The sequence below is a fragment of the Zingiber officinale genome, chromosome 5B (genome assembly GCF_018446385.1).
Source record: "Zingiber officinale cultivar Zhangliang chromosome 5B, Zo_v1.1, whole genome shotgun sequence".
Lineage (NCBI taxonomy): Eukaryota > Viridiplantae > Streptophyta > Magnoliopsida > Zingiberales > Zingiberaceae > Zingiber > Zingiber officinale.
This window is the reverse complement of record NC_055995.1, coordinates 134,454,830-134,475,009: the sequence shown is the minus strand read 5'-3', so window position 1 is coordinate 134,475,009 and position 20,180 is coordinate 134,454,830. Positions and strand designations below refer to the sequence as shown.

Here is a 20,180-nt window from a genome sequence, read left to right as displayed (position 1 = left end):
TCGCTCAGGCCATCGTCTTGATCGTAGTGCTTCAGTTGGCGGTTAGTCCTTCTGAGGCGATCAGGCTCTGATACCACTTGTTGGTGCAACGTAGACCGGCAAGAGGGAGGTGAATTGCTGAAAACAAAAACGAAAATACCCTCCTCGGATTTCAACTCAGAATAAACGCAGTAGTAAAATAATAAAGACAGAAACTAAAAGCAGAAACAGGAATTTAACCTGGTTACAACCAAGGAGGTTGTTAATCCAGGGCAGTGAAAAGTGCACTAAGAAAATTCTCCTTCTCTGAAGGCGGAGAAGCATTTTACACTCTAATTGCTCAAAACTACTGCTAGGAATTGCTTACTGATTGATTGCTTGAGTTGTACTCTAATTCCTAGCTCCAGGGGCCTTTAAATAGCCTCTGAAAATTCTATCCCGAGGGTCCAAGGCGCCTCCAACAAGGTTCAAGGCGCCTCCACAGCTCGGTCAGCGGATAGAACTCTATCCGAACGCAAACGGTCATTTTGACCTGTTGAAGGCGCCTCCAATCAGGCTGAAGGCGCCTCTAGCCTGGCTGAAGACGCCTTCAACCTGGTTGAAGGCGCCTTCAACCTGGTTGAAGGCGCCTCCAGTCAGGTTGGAGGCGCCTCCAAGCTGGTAGCTCAGCTCTTTTGACTTCGTTTCCAGCTTGTTGCGACTTCCGATGCTCCGATCTTTTGGGTGATTGTGGCCAACCGAAATAGGGCTCCCCGAACCCAATTTCCGGCCTTCCTCGAGCAGCATTCCGTCCCGGTTTAACGTCCCTCGAACGCCGCGCACGCACTTCACGCCCACCGGAGTACTCTTCCGCAGCTCTCTCGTCCTTCGGACGCACCGAGCCCGTCGGCTCCCTTCCCGTGCTGTCCTTCTCGCTAGCTGCGTCTTCCGCTCGACTTCCTGTGCTCCTAAGCTCCTGCACACTCAGACACAGAGATCAAATACAACGCAGGACCTAACCAACTTGGTTGATTACATCAAAACTACCATGGGGTCCAACAAAGAACACTAATTTTAGACAACTATTATGAGTTTCTATGCATTTAATTTAGATAGTTTGTCTTTTCGAAGGAATTATGGACGTATACTTTGTTTTACTAGTGTTTTATCTCTAAAACTCGAATGATTATATAAGGTTCAAATAAATTTTAGATCAAAAATATGGAATCATGAACTTCTTGAGACCTAAAATTCTAAACTACACAACACATCAAACTAGAGACAAATATTTAAAAAGATTATTCATAGATTTCCTTCCAAATTTATTAAATAGATCAACAACAGTGAATCTAATGAACAAAAGAAACGTCACAATATGAATAGAACTAGCTTTCAATACGTACGATAATAAATAAGGTGTTCAATTTTTTTAAAGATAATGTTTCACTACAATAGTTAGTTAGAGTAACATTTGTGGAGTAAGAACAAGAAATCCTTTTGATATTAATTTAAAAAGAGGGATTCACACTCTTTTTTAATAACTTAAACTTATATTTTGAGTAAAACATAATTAAATACTTTCATTTAACACTATGAAGGTCATTATTAGTAGTGAAAAAACTTATATTTTGAATATTTGATTTTTTAAATGATATATATATATATAATTTTTTATTTTTTAAAAAATAATATTTTTTTATATAAATCCTAAATATATTATTATATCCGTAAAGATATAAATTTTTTTTTACTGAAAACTATAATTTAATTAAAAAAATCTAAACTCATATATATCTAAATTTATTTTATTTTAAATTTTTATTTTAACAGAATATTATAATCTAATTGGGAATTGAGAAATTGATATCAGGGTATAAAGTTAAAAAAAAAAACCATATTATATAGATATAAAACTGGACCATCGACGGTCTACGTCAGCGCTAACGTTCGTGCATATCCCTGATCCCTGATGTGCCGCCCTCAAATGAGCCAGGGCGGCCATTTGTTCGGAAACGAGAAGAAACGCGCGGCGCCGGCGGCGACATGCTTGCGGCCCGCCGACTCCGCTTCCCTTTGGTCTCCGCTGCCACTCGCGCTCTCTCCTCTTCGCTTCTGCCCGACGACCTTGTCCCTCCCGTGGCTCCGACAACCAAAGTCAGACGCGGCGCCGGGAGCGACACCCTCGGGAGGAGACTGCTCAGCCTCATTTACCCCAAGCGTAGCGCCGTGGTGGTCCTTCGCAAGTGGGCGGAGGAGGGCAAGACCATTCAAAAGTACCAGCTCAACCGCGTCGTCCGCGAACTCCGCAAATACAAGCGCTACAAGCACGCCCTCGAAGTACGCCCCGTTCTACTTCTAATCTTCCTTCTTTCCCCTTTCCTGCTGATTCCCGTTGCTTGATCGCCGTAATATTTTCTTGGGAGTCAGTTTTTCTGTTATCCCATCATGATCTTATATGATGAATAGGTCGAAAGCCCAGCGGCTCAGTATGGTCGAACTTACTGTTATCTACCTCTACAAATTGGGCATGTTAAATGAACTACAAGATTAATGGCAAACTGCATTTTTCACTGACCCGGTCACTTGGAGATGGAACAAAGGATTTATTTTATTTTATTTTTTCTCTTTCCATCGTCTGCAAATTATTTCACTACACTTTGCCAAATGCTAAACTTCTCAGCTGGATTATACTCCGCAAGAAAGCAAGTTTTCTTCTTCAGCAACATGGAATCCCAAATGATGGAACTTTTGTCTTATGTGGAGATGGAAGAGAGTCTACTGAACACCTCATTTTGCAATGACCTTTTGCACAATGGGGGTGGACGCATATACCACCTTCTCCTACTTGGTTATCAAAGACACCTGGGCTTGATACTAAGCAATTTGAATTTAGAGTGGAAAGATTCTAGTCTTGACATATATCTGCTGCGCAGAATAATTATATTTTCAACTTGACTAGCACAGGCACGCAGGTTCATCAGCCTATAGTGTAGCATCTAGGATGTATGATAGAGGAAAAACAATGCATCAGACACAAGTGCTGCTAACACAGGATTAAATGTTGTCCACTATATATAACTCTGTTAATTGTCATATTCTCCCATTTTCTGTTTCTTATGTCTCTAGATGACTATTCTTGCTACACTTAGATTAAAACACAAGATGTATCTGATAACCATTTTCCATGTATAATTGTGTATTCAGCAAGCCTGCTTTAAGGCCTCAGAAAACTTGGGTAAATTTCAAAATATAGTACATGCTTTTGGTTTTGTATCCAACATAGCATATACTTTAAGAAATTTCAATTATGTGTAGAGCGTAGTAATGTTGTTTCTCTTTCAGTCAGGTAAACCGATTTTTAATTTTATTTCAATTCTAGCACATATGTTAAAGTTCTTTTAGTTATAGCATCTACTAAACAGAAAATGCTAACACAGAATTTGCAGAATTTTAGTTATAGCATCTACTTGTTTCTTATAGAAAATTCATCTATTTTAGTTGTTAGTTGAGAATAAACAAATAATTTAAATATCAATTGTTTCAAAAATCATTGATTAATTTCATTTCTTATTTTAACTTGTTTTTTTACATTAATATTTATATTGTAAATATGTCGATTGGCCAAATAATCAAAAAATAATTTGCCTTTATATGATTAAAAGCTAAGTTTAAGTAATAAAGTAAATTTTCATTGGAATGTAAACAAATTATAAGAAAAATAAGATATCTTTATTAAAATATTTTTTTCGATAAAATAATTTCTAGAATTAGTTTACATTTGTAAACTTAAATCACATTATAAATCTGATTGTCTCAAGAGCTATTCATGTTTTAATTATTTTTTTTAGAATTGTTCGCTATATTTAAAATACTATTATGTAATATAAATTAAAAAGATAATTTAATTTGCCACATATAATTTAAACTTATAAAATACATTTTATAAAATATAATAGAGAAATTTTCTAAAATAAGTGTTAAAATCGAATCAATATACAACTTGGTGCATATGCTTGTAACTTTTCAAAATATATTCTATCTTTGAAACAAATCCAAAAATAGATGCTATATTTTGAAATTTAGCTAAAAAAACCAAATATAGGGTTTGCGGTTATAGGAAAATATGATGCATTTTGATATTTGATGGCTCTCTATCTTTTATATGAGGAATAAACCTTTGGTGACAAGTAGACAAATACTGCTCTATGGTGGGTGTTTTGTTCGATTATTACACTTGAAAATCACAGAGTACTTGGATCTGCAGGAGATGCATTATAAAACATGAGGCTTGAAGAAGGTTGAAAGAAGGCAAAGTGGTTGATCATATGCTTTTCATTTAATTCATCTTCTTGTTTCTTGTTTATAGGTTTTGTTTGCAATTCTGAACTATTTTTTGTGAACAATTGATTATTTTTAATGAATAAGTGCAGTTGATTCATTTCATTTTAGTCCTTAGCTAGAATTTTTCCTACCAGTTGTGCAGTTGTGCTAGATGAACATGAATCTATTATCTATGTCGGAACAAATCTTGATTTATTGTTGGAAAGCTGATCCCTTGTTTACTCTCTCTGATTCAAAATTAGTAGAGGTTGAATACATGTTTTTTATTATGCTTTGCAAGGTAAATAGATTTCTTGACGGTCGTAACTTTCCATTGGCTAATGCAGATATGTGAGTGGATGACAACCCAACAACAAATTAAGCTTCTTCCTGGCGATTATGCTGTCCATTTGGACTTAGTTTCAAAGGTTCGTGGTCTGGCTAGTGCCCAGAAGTTTTTTGAAGATCTTCCTATTAGGATGAAGGGGCAATCTACCTGCACTGCTCTCCTTCATACTTATGTCCAGCATGAATTGTTGGATAAGGCTGAATCTCTAATGGAAGAAATGTCGTCTCATGGTTTACTTAGATGCTCTCTTCCATTTAACCATATGTTGACGCTCTACATATCGAAGGGTGAAATGAGTAAGATACCGAATTTGCTCAAGGATCTGAAAAAATATGCATCTCCTGATGAAATCACCTACAATTTATGGTTAAGTGCTTTTGCTAAGAAAGTGGATGTCACTGGAGCAGAAAAGGTTCTTCATCAGATGAGTAAGGACAAGATAGGGGCTGGCTGGGTGACATACAGCATATTAGCTAACATGTATGTTAAAGCAGCTTGTCATGACAAAGCACGAGAAGCTTTGGCGGAGATGGAGAAACGGGTCTTTAGAAAAGACCGCGAAGCCTATTGCTCCCTTATTAGTCTTCATGCAAGTCTATCGGATAAAGACAATGTTTACAGAATGTGGAGGAAAATTAAAGCAACATTTAGGAAGATGAGTGACACTGAGTATAAGTGCATGCTTTCATCCTTAACAAAGTTAGGCGACATTGACGAAGCTGAGAGGATCTACAGTGAGTGGGAGACGATGTCTGATACTCGAGATTCAAGGGTTCCAAACATCCTCCTTGGTTATTATATCACGAATGATATGTTCGAAAGGGCTGAGAAGTTTCTCTCACAGATACTGGAAAAGGGTGTTAAGCCGAGCTACACTACATGGGAGTTATTTGCTTGGGGTAACTTGGACAAAAACAGAATGGCCAAGGTGTTGGATTGCTTAAGGAAAGCTTTGTCAAGCTTGGAGAAGTGGGAACCCAATGTTAAACTAGTTAAAGCAGTCTTCTCCAAGATCGAAGAGACAGGCAACATCGAAGATGCAGAGAATTTCTTGGTTATTCTCCGCCGTGCAGGATACATGACAACTGAGATCTACAACTCATTGCTTCGCACATATGAGAAAGCTGGCAGGATGCCGCTGATAGTTGCAGAACGCATGGAGAAGGACAATGTGGTGATGGATGAAAACACTCGACATTTGCTGAGATTAACAAGCAAGCTTTGTATAGGTGAAGTTTCAACATTGATTTCTTGAAGAACTTTTTTAACTGTTGCTCCATGGCATTTGTTTTACTCAAAAGGCCAAGGTATTCATTTGTTGAAGAACTATTTTTGTTGTTGTTGTATTGCACTTTATTTTACTCAAAAGGCCAAGAAAGCTAGAAAAAAAAATGTAATGATAATGTTATTAAAATATTTGATTACTTCAAAATAATATTTGATTGCTACTGATATGCTAGAGAATAAATTGGAGACAAAAGCATGTTCAATGAGTCAAGTGACAGCTTTTATTGAGCTCAAGATTGTTTTTGTAATTTAGTTAAAGCATAATCCAATAAATGAAGTTTATTTTATCATTGCAGATGATTTAAAATTTATAAAGTATAAAAAAATAATAAACAAAAAATGGTATATGTAATAACATCATAATCAAGCTTTATATGAAAAAATAATAAACAAATTAGTATATATAATTTTTTTTTAAAAAAAAAAATCAGAATCAAGTTTTATATAAGCCTCATGAATTATTTACCATATTACGTATGAATATTAATGATTTGAGATGCTTAATGTTTAAGTTTATTAGTTTATATATTCATTTACTAATATCCAATATTATGTGAATTTGCTAAATCCAAAGAATATCTATGATAAAAAAATGAAACTTTTTTTTTTAAATATCCAAATTCTTACCAACCCGATTAATCCTAGAAGTGAGAGACTTTCCTCTTATTCGTCCATTAAGTAAATCTAAAAATGTTCGTGACAATTCACCTAGCTGCTGACTTCTGTAGTTGAAAATTTACGGTAAAATTTGTTCTTGTCCCAATTGGATTTCAAATCATGGTACTTTATGAATCCACCAAATATCTTACCGTGTAAGTATTTATTCATGTCCCTTCGAATGAGTCTAATGGCTAGCGCATGAGGTGTTGTCACAATAAGATCTGAGATTCGAATCTCGGCAAAGTCGAGGTAAATACCTCCTTTATGTGCTAGTCATTATTCCAAAGACTAGTAGTCGTCCGTGATTTACCTCCTCCGTGTTGACCCAGGGACAGATTAGCGGGAGTGTTGGGACAAACGTATTCATCTTTTGTTGCCACAGTATAAGTGTTTATTCCTTGAATAGTAAACACTATAGAGCTAAGATTAGTTGAATGAGACAAATTATTAGTCTAACTATTTGGGTAGATTTTGATAACTAGGAGCTCCATAAGAACCGTGGTGGAACCAGAAATTGAATTCTACCCGAGTTAAAAAAGAAACCGAGCTAATAGTGAGTTGACGACAAAATGTAACCCGAACTGATAAGAAAATTTGACTTAAAAATTAAGTATGATAAAATAAATAATTTTTAAAAAAATAAAATGATATCCGGTGAGCCCCCCGATACAGCCTGAGTACATCAATGTCCTGGTTCCGCGCTTATGTAAAGTATCCACATCAATTATCCTATTCAAAGATTTTACCTTATATTTTGGATAGGATAACTAAAAATCTTCTACATCAGTTACCCTATCCATTACCTAAATTTAGATTTGATGAATAATGATTCTCTAAATTTAGAGAATGAAATTTCTACCCTAAAAATAAAATAATATTTATTTTTAATCTCTCTCTTTCCACTCATTCCATAAATATAATAATAAAACATAAAAGAAAAAGAAGAAAATAATAAAAAAATAAGAATGATGAAAATTTTAAGATATTTGATGTAATATGTAATGAAAAATGATTATTTAAATTTAATAAAATGAGTTATTTATCTTAAATTTTAGATATAGTAATAAAAAAAATTGATATGAATACTTTAAGAAGGAATTCAAATTCTTAAATTCAAAGAGGAGTTGTGGAAGTGGGAACCAATACTTGGGTTATGTACACCTCTGGATGGTGCACATTAGCCGCAGGAACCTTACCTCCCTCGTGATGACCTTGGGTCGGGTGCGGCGGGGGTGCTGGGGGCGAGCGATTTCACCTTTTGCCACATTAACCGCAGGAACCGGCAGTTGCGAACCAAGAAGCATCATGAACTGCGAGTGGCACGATTGAGAAGAGTTGAAAGCTAGTATTTGGTGCTTGCATGGATCAATGAGCATCTCAAATCAAGAAGCTACAGGTTGATTGTGTGCACGCGCGAACCATATAGCCGCTACATTCAAGAACAATGGCGGCTCTAACACCATGTTAATTTAAAGAGAATTACTCCTCATAACCCTAGGTAATTCTTATTGATACGATTAACACTAACGGTCTAATTCAGATTTTGATAAATAATAAAATAAGTTAAATTAATTTCGTTGTGATCTAATACTTTGACTGAGTGTACAATAAAAGTCCAGATAGATCTACAAACTAATCAGAACAAAATCCAAATAGATTCGAATTCTCGACGATCGCTATTCACTCCCTTCTAACGAATTCTACGATCCAACAGTTCTCACTACCTCTCTATACTATTAATGAAAAATTATACAAGCAACACTATAATATAATGTCACCTCAACTAAAAAGGCAATCCACACTGTTCCGAAGAAGAATCTATTATACATCATTTTACTTTACATTACAAGAAACACTGCAACTTGAACCCCCAGATCATTTGACAATAATTTTACTACTGTACACCAAAGCTCCCCTTCATGTCACCTCAATTAAGTCAAGAAAATCCAAATAGCTATAAACACCCAGAAAGATCTGTTTTAAAAGATTGCTACCACAATCTTATTAGTTTGTTTAATTTTCAGTATTAGTCAACTCTCAACCTACCTTTCTGCTCCATTTTTGTAAATCAACCCAACATCAAAACTTAGATGAGTTTATGACATAGACATGGATGCCCCACGTTGTTCTATATTTGCCAAAGAAGCTACAAAATTACAGGAACTTCCTACCAGGGGAAAAGAAAAGAAAATTGTATTCATTGACATGCTCCTCTAAGAAGTTGACGATGGCCAGCTTGAAGCCAGACTAATGAAGTGAATCACTCGTCTGTTATTGGGATTTAACTAATGAATATACAAGCTCGTAAATACCAATCTGCAATTAACAGTTTGGACTTTCTAGGCACCAGTCGATTCATCTGGAACATATCTAGGTTGATTCAAAATCACACAAGGGTTGTAGTTAACACAAGACGTAGGGGAGCTCATAAGCATTAGGCTCCGAGACTAGATCATTAATAGCTCCAACATCTTCTGTGATTCTATCGGTTCACTGAGAAAAGGAAAGAATCCATTAACAAAAAACAAGTCTCATAGACACAAAAAGAGGACGATTTAGAATCAAATCGGTATGAACTTTTTTTTAATATATCTTACTTTGTTTCGAAGGTTGTCTTTCCATCTCTCTGGCATTCTCCATATGATCATTGGAGATGCAAGCTTGAGCTTGTAAAGATGCATCCGAAGCTGCAGTTAATAATTTTCTGTGAGGAGTCATGATGCATGTTTTGTTTTGCGAAAATGAAGTTTTTTGGAGCATAATAATCAAAGAAACATTGTCAAGTGCTGAGATTAAAGATGACTTTACCGGGGTTATACAGAGCAGGCGATTGTGGTATTTCCTCTTTGACAGCTCTAGTCGATAATTCCGATGGCCTATGAAAGAGAAGATGAGCAACAGTCCGATCAATGGGATTTGTACCTGTTTCTACACTTGTCCACTTTGAATTTCTGTGAACAGCATGAATTAAGTTAGCATCATATATAGTTCCTCAAGAATAGAGATGCATTCCATTTGATAGGAAACTTTTCATTTAATGAGTGGAACAAACAAAATGCCATTGTTATAGTCAACAAGATAGTAACCAAGCAAATGAGTTGGCAAATACTTATCCAAAAAGCTTCATATGAGTATTTAATCTTTTTGGTTACCCAAAAACTTGAATTGAATGCAATATAAATTTGGTATGCCTTTTGACATGAATATTAATCTAGTTTTTACCAAGGAACATTTACTTCTTATTCTATACTTTAAAACCTCTTTCCACCTATATTTTTGTCGTTAATGACCAACATAATACTACTTAGCCTCCAATGATAATTTTGAGGCTATTCTGAATGGCCTTCTTGATTCAACTAACTGGATCCCTACAAGAAGATTCTAGCTTATGATTCCTCTAGCTGATGATTCATATAATGGCCTAGTGCCCATCAGTGGATGAGAACTTGGAGAAAACTTGTATGGAACTAGAATGAGAAATTGCAACATTCTAGCACTAAATGAATAATGGAGTCGTGCTTAAAGAGATTTTATTCCATGTCTTAGAAGTTTGTTTTGTCTCAACTCAAAACAAAGAGACATACCAACCCACAAGAAGGTTTTAAATACCATTGTGTTGGAAAGCACAAGCAAAGTGATTCATTTCGCTTGCCGACCGACATGAGAAACAACCTCATGACCCATGCACAGCAGGCAACTACAGGTGAAGTTTGTGCGAGAGCTTTCGCAATGTTGGCAAGGATCAAGTGAGCGTTCCATGACGTTGGTGACGACGATCATATGAGGGTTCTAGGTAATGTGAAGTGTTCATGCGAGGGTTTTGGCAACGGAGTGGTCACGTGGGGATTCTAGGCGTCACAAAGTGTTCACTTGAGCAGTTAATGACCTCCTCCATAATCTACTCTAGATGCTCCATACCATCATTACACATGATATATAGAAAAGCCCCTCCATATAATGACAACTATGAGTATGATTCTAAATATGGATACATGGTATATATGTCATATAGAAAAGACCTCCATGTGATAAAGGGTTGAATCCACTGTTTTTTAAAATAATGAGAAGTGTGGATAGCATCAAAAATCAACTACCAACTTAAAAGAGAAAACAATGAACAAGATTGAATTAGAACTTACCCAGGTTGAATGCATCAATAGGAAAGTTTAGTTCATACATTGTAAATTCTTAACAGCCATAAGTGATGCTAGCAGAATAAACTTGGTAGAATAGAAGTGCTTGCACATTAATAGCCCAAAAGTATTGAATCTTAAAAAGCTAATTTAAATACAGGTTTCAGTTAATAAAAATCAGATGTAAATATATATCAGCAAAAACTCACTTGCACGATTTCTTTGTATCATCATATGCTGAAAGCTCATCCTCATCTCTGTCACTTTTGTTTGTACTATTTCTGTCGCTAGAACTTTGTCTCTCCATAGCACTTTGTGCTAGACGAAATAAACTATCTCGTATACAAAGCCTTATTCTACCATCCAACTGAGTAAAATTAAAAATTATTTGCTATCATATTAAAACTAAAAGGAATTAAACCAAGTAAAGAAATTGAAACCAAAACAAGAATAGTATTTATTACCTGTTCAATAGCATCTTGAAGTTGATAATATATTGTTTCTTCCAATGACTGACCATCAATTATTGAGGAGATTGTCCAGGGTTCTTCTTGGTCAGCTAGTATGTTCCGCTCTGCTGGAAAATGCTTATTGCTGATAAGATCAGCTGCAGAGTTAGTCCTAGATTCTACAGGTTGTTTCTTAGGTGAGCATGACTGGGGAACCCCAGAGTCACTAGTACTTGGATGAGCAAATTGTTGTTGCTGCTGCTGAATGGCAAGCATTGCCTGCATTTTTTGGCGCCTTCTCAATTTTTCAATTTTTTCTTGGGGAGTCAGCGGTCTAGAAGCTGAATCAGATAGTCTACTTAGACCATTCGGACGCTTTGAGAAATCTGCTAAAAGCTTATGACCAACAGAAAGTGTTTTTTCTTGGTTCGTTTTAGTATACACATTCTGGGAAATTGGAATAGTTGGAAAAGGATATGCTGTGTAAGCATACCCAGATAACATAAATTGATTTGGGGAGTCTAGCTGTTCAACATCTTCAGGAGCTCTAACTTGTCTTTCTGTAGATGATTCGAAACTGTCCATCACTGTTTTGGTACAAGCATCTGTTGTGGAACTTAAAAGTTGCCGGCTTTCATTTGTACTGCAGGACCACATGGCACTTGTATCATCTAATTCTTTACACTTTCCTTTTTCTTCTGATTTCTTGTGAGACGTCAGAGTTCTCTTCTGGATATTGGGCTGCAACAATTGATGATCCCAATGGGTCATGTTGGGACAGTAATGATGGCTTGCAAAACTTTCTATTGTTTGTGCTAGCACTAAAATTTTATGTGCAAAGGTTGATACAACCAATCAGTAACATAATAATCATATTATCATATCCATTTTATTTTTAAAAAACTATCAATTTTCAATTTTCAGAACCATGTTCAGACATTACAACATATGCATCTAGAACTATGTAAATTTTCTCAAACAAGAACTAATGCCTTAATACTCAAGAACTTCGTGTATCACAACGATATAACTGCCTTCCTAAACCAGAAACTATAGAATTCTTTTGCTTTGATATGGAGAAGGGAAGGTCTCAAGGAGGCTACAGAAAGCATAAACATCATTTTCTTAAACAAAGTGAAAGGATTGATGACAATCTAAATAGTCAAGAAGGAAACAACTGAACTAGGAACTAGATATATTCGTTAAAGCTAAGTCATATGTTAGAAACATTGCCTTCAGTCCCACATTTTTATTTGCTATTGGGTCTTAGAGGCTATATATACACGGGAGATAATCTCATTATAAAGCCTATGAACTAGGTATCAATGCAAGGTACTCTGTGATTGGCAAATTCTCAAATATAGAATCATACAAAATCCTAAATAAATTTTCAGTTCAATTTCCATTTGGTTAAATTCAAATCAAATGAAAAAATTATCCTTCCTAGTAGTAAATTATATATCTTTACAATTTGTTTTTAATGATTGAAGGGTAATACACTGACCTCATAAACAAAGTAGATAGGAGATCCGTACCTCTGAAGGCAAGATTGTTATCTTCATATGGGAGAATTGGTTCTCTTGTTAAGCATGTCCTAGAACTTCCTAGATGAGTCACCCAAGAGCATGTATGCGGACTAGTTTGAATCTCGCTCAGTAGTCCAATGCAAGATATGATGGTCACATCATCTAACCAAGATCTGACAATAAGCTTGAAGTGATCAACCTTAGATCACATGTTGGACAACACTATCTTAAATTCTAAATATGGTGGGAAATATATAGAGACAACCAATGCACTATCGTTCTCTGATGGATCTGTCTCAATAACATTAGATGAACATCTTGTTGAAAATTGTCGATGTTGATGCAATAGCCTGGGTTCAATCAGTTAGCTTGTCGATAAATCAACAGCTCGAACAAGTGGAGCTTGATATGACAACGTGAATCTATTCCCCTTTAGATTCTCAACATACCTTTGTCGGTATCATTATCGCTGACTTGGTTTTGTCTATCACCAACTTAATAGCATCTGTTGTTGAGTTATCCCTTCAGATGTCGATACATTCCTTTGGGTAAGCTTATCCCTTCGGATAAGATTTTTATGGTCAAGGCAAAGACTAGATCTTCTTTTCTTACGATATATTGGCATTCGCCTCCCAAGATACAGCGATCTAAGACTCAAAATAGTAGCACTCCAAATTTTGAGTTTTGGCGAACTTTTGAAATCTTGGAACTCTTTTAGAGAGGAGAGGGAGAGATGAAAGCTCACAAATTGTATTGCTTGTGATAATTAAGAAAGTAGAAGGGTGGTTATTTATAGGGATGAAGGGGTATGCCAACAGCGAGCCATTAATTGATTTAATTAATTAAATCAATTAATATTCTCTTAAATTTACAAGAGCTAATTAACCTTCATTACTGTAATTATGTTGCAACGTCGTAATCAATTAATTTTGGCCTTGGCAGTCGTCAAATGCATGCGGCAATCAATTAATCAATTCTAGTTTGCATGCATTCTATTGATTAATTAATTAGGATAATTAGTTAATCAACTAATCAATTCTTACACCCACATTTCAACATGAATCATTTAGTTAATTAATCACTTATTAATTTATTTTGTTGTTGTCGCTGTACAATAACTTTTAACATTTAATTGATCAATTAATATTTTAATTAATCTATATCTCATCACCCCCTTAAATGGTTCCACAAGAATTGATATTCACGCATACTCAAGTTAACGTTCATGTATTCGCGTCCATGAACCTAGCTCGTGTACGAGCCAATACTTTTGTTTGATCATACTTGACCAACCCTTCACTACTCGAATAATCTTAGACATTAATTTCTCATTCACTTGAGAAATTGGTTTAAAACGGTCTACTCATGAAATAGTCATCTATGTCCATATTCAATTTATTGGTTACAAAAACCAATTTTCCAATAGAACAAACTATACCACATTATTAAATCTTCAGCGTCTTGAAACCAGACAATTGATGAATAGATCAAGTTCATATGAACATTTGAATCCCTGGGTAAATTCTTGGTAAAAAGTGCCTACACATCTCAAGTCTATAGAAGTAACAAAAACAGTTGGACAGCGATGCTATTGTATATGCCCCCCTAAAAGTCATTATATTTGGATGGGTTGTTTAGGATATAATTTTGCACATACAGAAATTGATCTACTGCCAAAACATCATTTGCGATCCCTTCTGCATATATACTGATTAGAGGAAAAGACGTGAAACCACCTCATTTAAGAATGTCCTAGAGAAGGGTATTCCTGGACAGGAACCAGTTCAACCTAATGAACCCATGGACTCCAGAACCACTTCAAGACACGTCCTATCAGCCTTCTACGTTTTATAACTGACAAAGTTAAAATTCACAGCAAAGTTGAGATAGACCTTGGGCACATAGCAAGAAAGAAACAATAGATTCTTGTACCACCGTTTTGTGTTTTTCTCAACTAGCAGATCTAGTTGTTTTTGATTTGGAAGAACTTGCCTTGTAATGTGCTAGCATATAGAATACATCCAGCCTATTCCTCTATCACTCTACATATACCTGAAGATAATCTTAGACTCTTAGTGCATCACCATAGGCCTTTAGGCTTCTTTCCTCTAACATTTTCTATATTTAACAGTTTATATGCTAGTGGCAACTTAAGGTTTTATGTAAACATGGTATAAACAACAGTACATACTTCAACAAAGAAAATTTTATTAGAATTTATGTCAAATTTAAGAATAAATAGATTACCTGGTTTGAGAACAGGTTCTGTTCCTCATAGTATTCCCTTCTCGTTCTCACAGTACTATCTCCTCTCTGTTGAGGCGAATAAGATAAGTGGTAGTTTAACAAGTATACCAAGGTATGTAAAGAACATTATCCATATATGTACCTTCTCTTCCAATGCTTCCTTTCCAGTAGATAATTCATCAAGATGAAAAGAGGAAGAATCATAACCAGAAGGTTGTTCCTTGCACAATGGCATGTCCTGTTCACATAATATATAGGAATTTAAGATCTTTGTTTCTATGACAAGCAATATCAAGAATGTTAAACTGCATAATAATTTGCTTGTGTGATTTGCTAACAAAAAGACAACTTACTGGTAATGCAATTGATTGTACAGTGCTGCTAATTACATCAGAAGTTGCAGTCAAGAACTCATCTACATTGCCAACCATTTCGTGTCCAAATATGGAATCATTTCCACTGCAGGAGGAAAAGGGAGATACAGAGCTACTGTTGACCAGTGAAAATGATTAGAAATGGTTAAATGAGTTACCTGAATATGTTGTCAAGATCCTCGATATCTCCAATATTGGCCCAGTCACAATCAAGAAAAGTACCATTCTCTTCGTCATCTTTGTCATTATTAAAGATTTCAGATGGACTATCGAACTGCACTGTAGATGTTCAAAAACTATATTTTATTGGAATATTCTACACCTCAGTGACAAAGCATAGTGCTAGATTGACATCATTTTACCTCTTATTTTGTCGAGCTTTTTTGTTCCACTGATATCGAGCATTAATTGTGCTTCCATAGCATCTCTATTACAAGAATCATTGTACTCTTTACTAAGAGAAGCACTTAAAGAAGGCAAATCAGGCCATGAATCTACATCAAGTTGTGCAGCAACAAGTTCTTCACTTGTAATGAAAGTAGAACTATTGTCCTGATTAATCCCCAGAATATCATTCTTAGATCCTGAAGAGTGTTCACTTGACCTTAAGGAAGTGTTTGCCTCATCATTTTTCTTTCTTTTATAATTACCCAAAGGAGGTAATGGATTCTTGTCAGCACCATTAGGATAAGGCATAATATTGGCTTCATTCTCAGAAAACTCACACCACATTGTATTCCCTATCTGAAATTACTCACATTAACCAAAAAAAACTACTAAAAGAAAGAAGAATGTACTTGGGAATCAAGAAAAGATTATACTGAAATCACATTCGCAAAAAAAAAATCTCACTAACAAAAGAAGAGAAAATTAACTGCTTTCTAAATACTGTTAAATTCAGTATGCACACGTGTCAGAATTAAGAAACTATACGCTAAGAATCTGCACCACGATTTCAAAGTGAGGCATGCATCCAACATTTTGCTAACTAAAGTGTATAATTCAATAGTGGAAGAATTAGAATACACATACCTTAAGCAGCCCCCTCTTTCCTATGTATGTATTAGATAAACAACATTTACATCCAGACCCTTGTACGTTTGCATAATTACAGTTAGATCCTACTCTAGGACATAGTAAATCTATCAATCGATTGTCAAGATTGGACTTGTTATCTTGCAAAATGACAATTTATCTTCATATTCTTTGTCGTCTAATAAACCACTAAGTTTGAGTCCATATGCATGGAAGATTGATGAACACAATATAATTTCATTGGTGCATTACAATCCACATTCAGTTTTATCACTAGGTGTTTAAGCCAAACAAAGCATAAATGTGACAAGAGTCATTGTTGAATACTTGTGCACTTGATCTAGCTTCTATGTTATGCTATCTTACTTATCTAAGATAGTTAGATTTCCTCCCAAAAGGACACAATAAACTTATGTAGATAGTCCATCCGTGGGGCAAATTTACCCATCTACATCAATAGATCTGGAAGTGAACTTCATCTCAACAAAGGAGGCCCTTGCTTGGGTTAATCATTTCCTACTGAAGAATTCTCATGAAACCTCCCAATTACCTAACAAAGACTCAATGAACTAGCTGACCACACACAATAAAAGATATGCCAGGCTTGGCAACTCAACTTTCCAACTAACCTTTAATTTTGTTAGATCATATAAGAACTCGCATCTTGGCAATAGTTTGACATTTGGTTCTGTAGGAATGCAACAAGTTTAGTGCCTAACACATGTAGCTTTGTCAAACATATCAAGTCCATATGGATATAATTTTGTGTTAGTTCAAGCAAGTGTGGTATAAGACTTGAGATAAAGTTTATGATCAAGTGGCTTCGTCATCTCAGACAGTAGAAGCCTCGAGCAATTTTGTTTTGGATGGCGGAAGCCTGAGCAACTTCATCTTCAAAAGTGGAAGCCTCAAGTGGCCTCGTTTCAAGCATTGGAAGTCTCAACCACTTTGCCTTCAAAGGAGGAAGCCAAGAGTGGCTTTTTCTATGACAACAGAAGCCTCCAGCTGCTTCATCATCTTGAAAATCTTGTGGAAGCTTCGTTGTTGTAGTTGGAAGCTTCAGCATCATGGTTAGTTCAAGATGTTGAATATCCTATTTGGAACTTCAGCTTTTAGAAGAGCCTTGGGATCTTATATTACCTGGTCATCGAAGCTCCACAAATCCATGATGAGATGTAATAGAACCACCTTAGCAATGAAGGTGTGCAAATGATCCAAATTTATTGTATCCAAAGCACCCATAACCACACCCTTGCCATATAGTGGAAAAAATGTTTTTCAATACCTTGAAAGCCTTCATCTTGGTCCCTGGGATAAAAGACTCGAAGAAGTTGAGAATGGAGATACCAAAGTGGATGTTGATGTGATTCCAGTAACAACCGTCTTGCATAATTGGAATAGGTGAGCAAGACTATACAAGATAGAATGGGAAGAGATGCAAGTCACATCTATGAGTTTAACAACTATCCACCTTAGCATCCATCGCATTGGTAATTATTTTATGATTTTAACTTTCTTTGCAGCAAAAGAATGGCGTGATAGAGAATCAAATCCTCCGTAATTCAGTATCTTGGAAGCACTACTAAAAGTCTTGCTATCCCATCTTAATCTATAAGTTTCTTGCCTAATTACAAGTTTAGATCTCCAATTATATTGACTCAAATAGATTCTTATCAACTTCTGCCATTTATGATGCAACTCTGGCCTTTTTCTCAATCTCATTTGGACTTGTGTGAGCTTGCTCAAGATCTCAGTAAAATTAATATCACATCCGGCTGGATCTAGTTTAACCTAGGGTATTTCACACTATGATCTTGATAGAAACAACTCTGTAGATTAAAGGTGCAAACTAACTTAGTTGGTCAGGCCTCCGTAGCGCTCCATAATATCATGGGATCAAATCCCTTCATCATTTACATGGAATTTACCCCTTCTCAAAATAAAAAGGAAATATTATCTACTTCCGGTGACTAGTGAGTGAAAGTAGGTCTCTCTTCAACCCTCCATAAAGGAGGTGACTTTGGCAATCAACGTTCCATCAAGAAGGCAGTAAAAGATTGGATCTAATTGCAGAAACAAACTAAACTTCAAATTAATGGCGACAGAAGGAGTCTTGATCTAGTAAACATATCTCCAGAAGAACCTTTAGCATATTGCCAATGAAATATCATTCCAGCAGATAATAGACCTTCTATGCGATTTCCTACTTTATTTTCCATATTCTTGTATTTCACATCACATATTCCTCATTTCCATTTAATTGGGACGAGCTAAAGAAGTTTATGATGTATGAAACTTCCTGCTCCAGCACAATCGTCTAGTGCCCAACTAGAAGAAGCAGATCTAGAGTTACTTGAAATCCTAGCGTTTTAAAGCGCATCGACATGAGCATGTAGAAAAAACTTCTCAAAAGACGGCCTTTTCCTTCTCCAGAAGAGAAGTCCCAGAAACCTAAAGAACATACAGCGATAGCAAAACCAGTCAATTCTTCTCCGCCCTAATTCCAGAACCAAGTCGACAAAGGGAGTAAAACCCCCATTTTTTGAAGAAAAAAAAAAAGGGTCAAATTTTACAAAGTAAAGAGAAGCGAATAATGAAGAACCTGATCCTGGTCGTCGTCCCAATCAAACATTCTCCGAGCAACAAGAGACGGCCGGCCCCAAATCCAATCGGCAGTTCCGGCGGATCCAGTATCGGAGAAGACAAACCCCACGGCGCTGTCGCAAGAGCCTGCCTGCCTCCTTTCCCCTTTGGAAGAGACTGTGAACCAGGGTGCCGAAGGAAGCACGCGCCGCATCTCTGCTTGTATCGGCACGGATACTGGTGCATCGGCTACGCGACACGTGGAAGGCGCATCTGTGTTTGTGGCTTCGCCGGGTCGATCAAATGCGGCGCCGTGATTGGCTGAGCCGTGGTTTCGGGCGGCATTTTGTAGGCATTTGGGTTTCATTTCATTTGCTAAAATTAAATAAATTATATTTTTAAGCGTAGATTAATTTGGACCGCAAGCAGTTGATGGTGGGAAGTGAGTGGGCTGTCGCTTTCATGACGTCAGCCGCTGGTTGCGTGCTTATCCACTCCACATGTATAATAAATATTTTTATTTAATTTTTCCTCACCAAGAAAAATATTATTCTGCGATGGGATTAATTCAAGAAATTTGGTAAAATTCTGCGAGCAGGAATATAGAGCTAGCCGAACTAGGCTCGACTCGACCAGCTTAATCAGGTCATTCTGATGAACCAAAACTCAACAATCAACGAGTCGTATTTGTCGACTGAATCAAGTCTTCGAGCTCTGTGTTGGCTTCACGGGGTAAAAAATAATAATGCTTATTTTAAACCGGTTTAATATTATCGACCTCTGGCTTCACAATTTATTATTAAACCGGTTTAATATTCCGGAATAGAAGCACATCCAGAGATGAAATAATACACGGGATTTTTATATTTATTGAAAATTAATCTCACACTTATTTATGATAATCCCACTGTATTACCTATTCAGCTTTCTGTGTTGGCTTCCTTATTTTTTTTATAAAAAATTTAAGTATTAGGTCTCATATAAATTTTTTATCAACTATCAAAATAAATCGAAAAAATAAATAAAAAAGTCGTATGAAAACTCATCCAAATAACAAACATTTTTAGAGCATCTTCGATATAAACTCTATAAGAGGTTTGTAAAAAATAAAAAAAAATTAAATCATCATAGAAGTGAGGTTTAAAGTTTATAGTTAAAGAGTCGTGTGTGAAAACTTAAACTTATTTTTTCTCTTAAAAATGAAGCTTCTAATTAATAATAAACTAGTGTTACATTGTGATTTGTGATCTATAATTTGC

General features: G+C 35.9%; 2 protein-coding genes across 3 annotated transcripts; one reads left to right on the top strand and one right to left on the bottom strand.

The window, feature by feature from the left end:
- Nucleotides 1-1,921: 1,921 nt before the first annotated feature.
- Nucleotides 1,922-6,062, top strand: LOC121986124 (pentatricopeptide repeat-containing protein At4g02820, mitochondrial-like). The gene is made up of 2 exons (XM_042539941.1): nucleotides 1,922-2,295; nucleotides 4,626-6,062. Exons 1-2 carry the CDS (start codon nucleotides 2,002-2,004, stop codon nucleotides 5,880-5,882), a joined length of 1,551 nt encoding a protein of 516 aa, XP_042395875.1. The 5' UTR covers nucleotides 1,922-2,001; the 3' UTR covers nucleotides 5,883-6,062.
- Nucleotides 6,063-8,632: 2,570 nt separating this feature from the next.
- LOC121986123 (protein LNK2-like) lies at nucleotides 8,633-19,167 on the bottom strand. Of its 2 annotated transcripts, none has more exons than XM_042539938.1 (11): nucleotides 18,941-19,167; nucleotides 15,666-16,047; nucleotides 15,462-15,582; nucleotides 15,283-15,388; nucleotides 15,072-15,167; nucleotides 14,930-14,995; nucleotides 11,172-11,897; nucleotides 10,917-11,074; nucleotides 9,383-9,525; nucleotides 9,172-9,261; nucleotides 8,633-9,067 (listed from the first exon to the last, which is right to left on the bottom strand). In XM_042539938.1, the coding sequence occupies exons 1-11, from the start codon at nucleotides 19,133-19,135 to the stop codon at nucleotides 9,057-9,059; spliced, it is 2,094 nt and encodes a 697-aa protein (XP_042395872.1). In that variant the 5' UTR covers nucleotides 19,136-19,167; the 3' UTR covers nucleotides 8,633-9,056. The 2 variants fall into 2 exon arrangements, with proteins under 2 accessions (XP_042395872.1, XP_042395874.1); XM_042539940.1 differs by having other exon boundaries at nucleotides 15,666-16,043; nucleotides 18,941-19,075.
- Nucleotides 19,168-20,180: the final 1,013 nt, after the last annotated feature.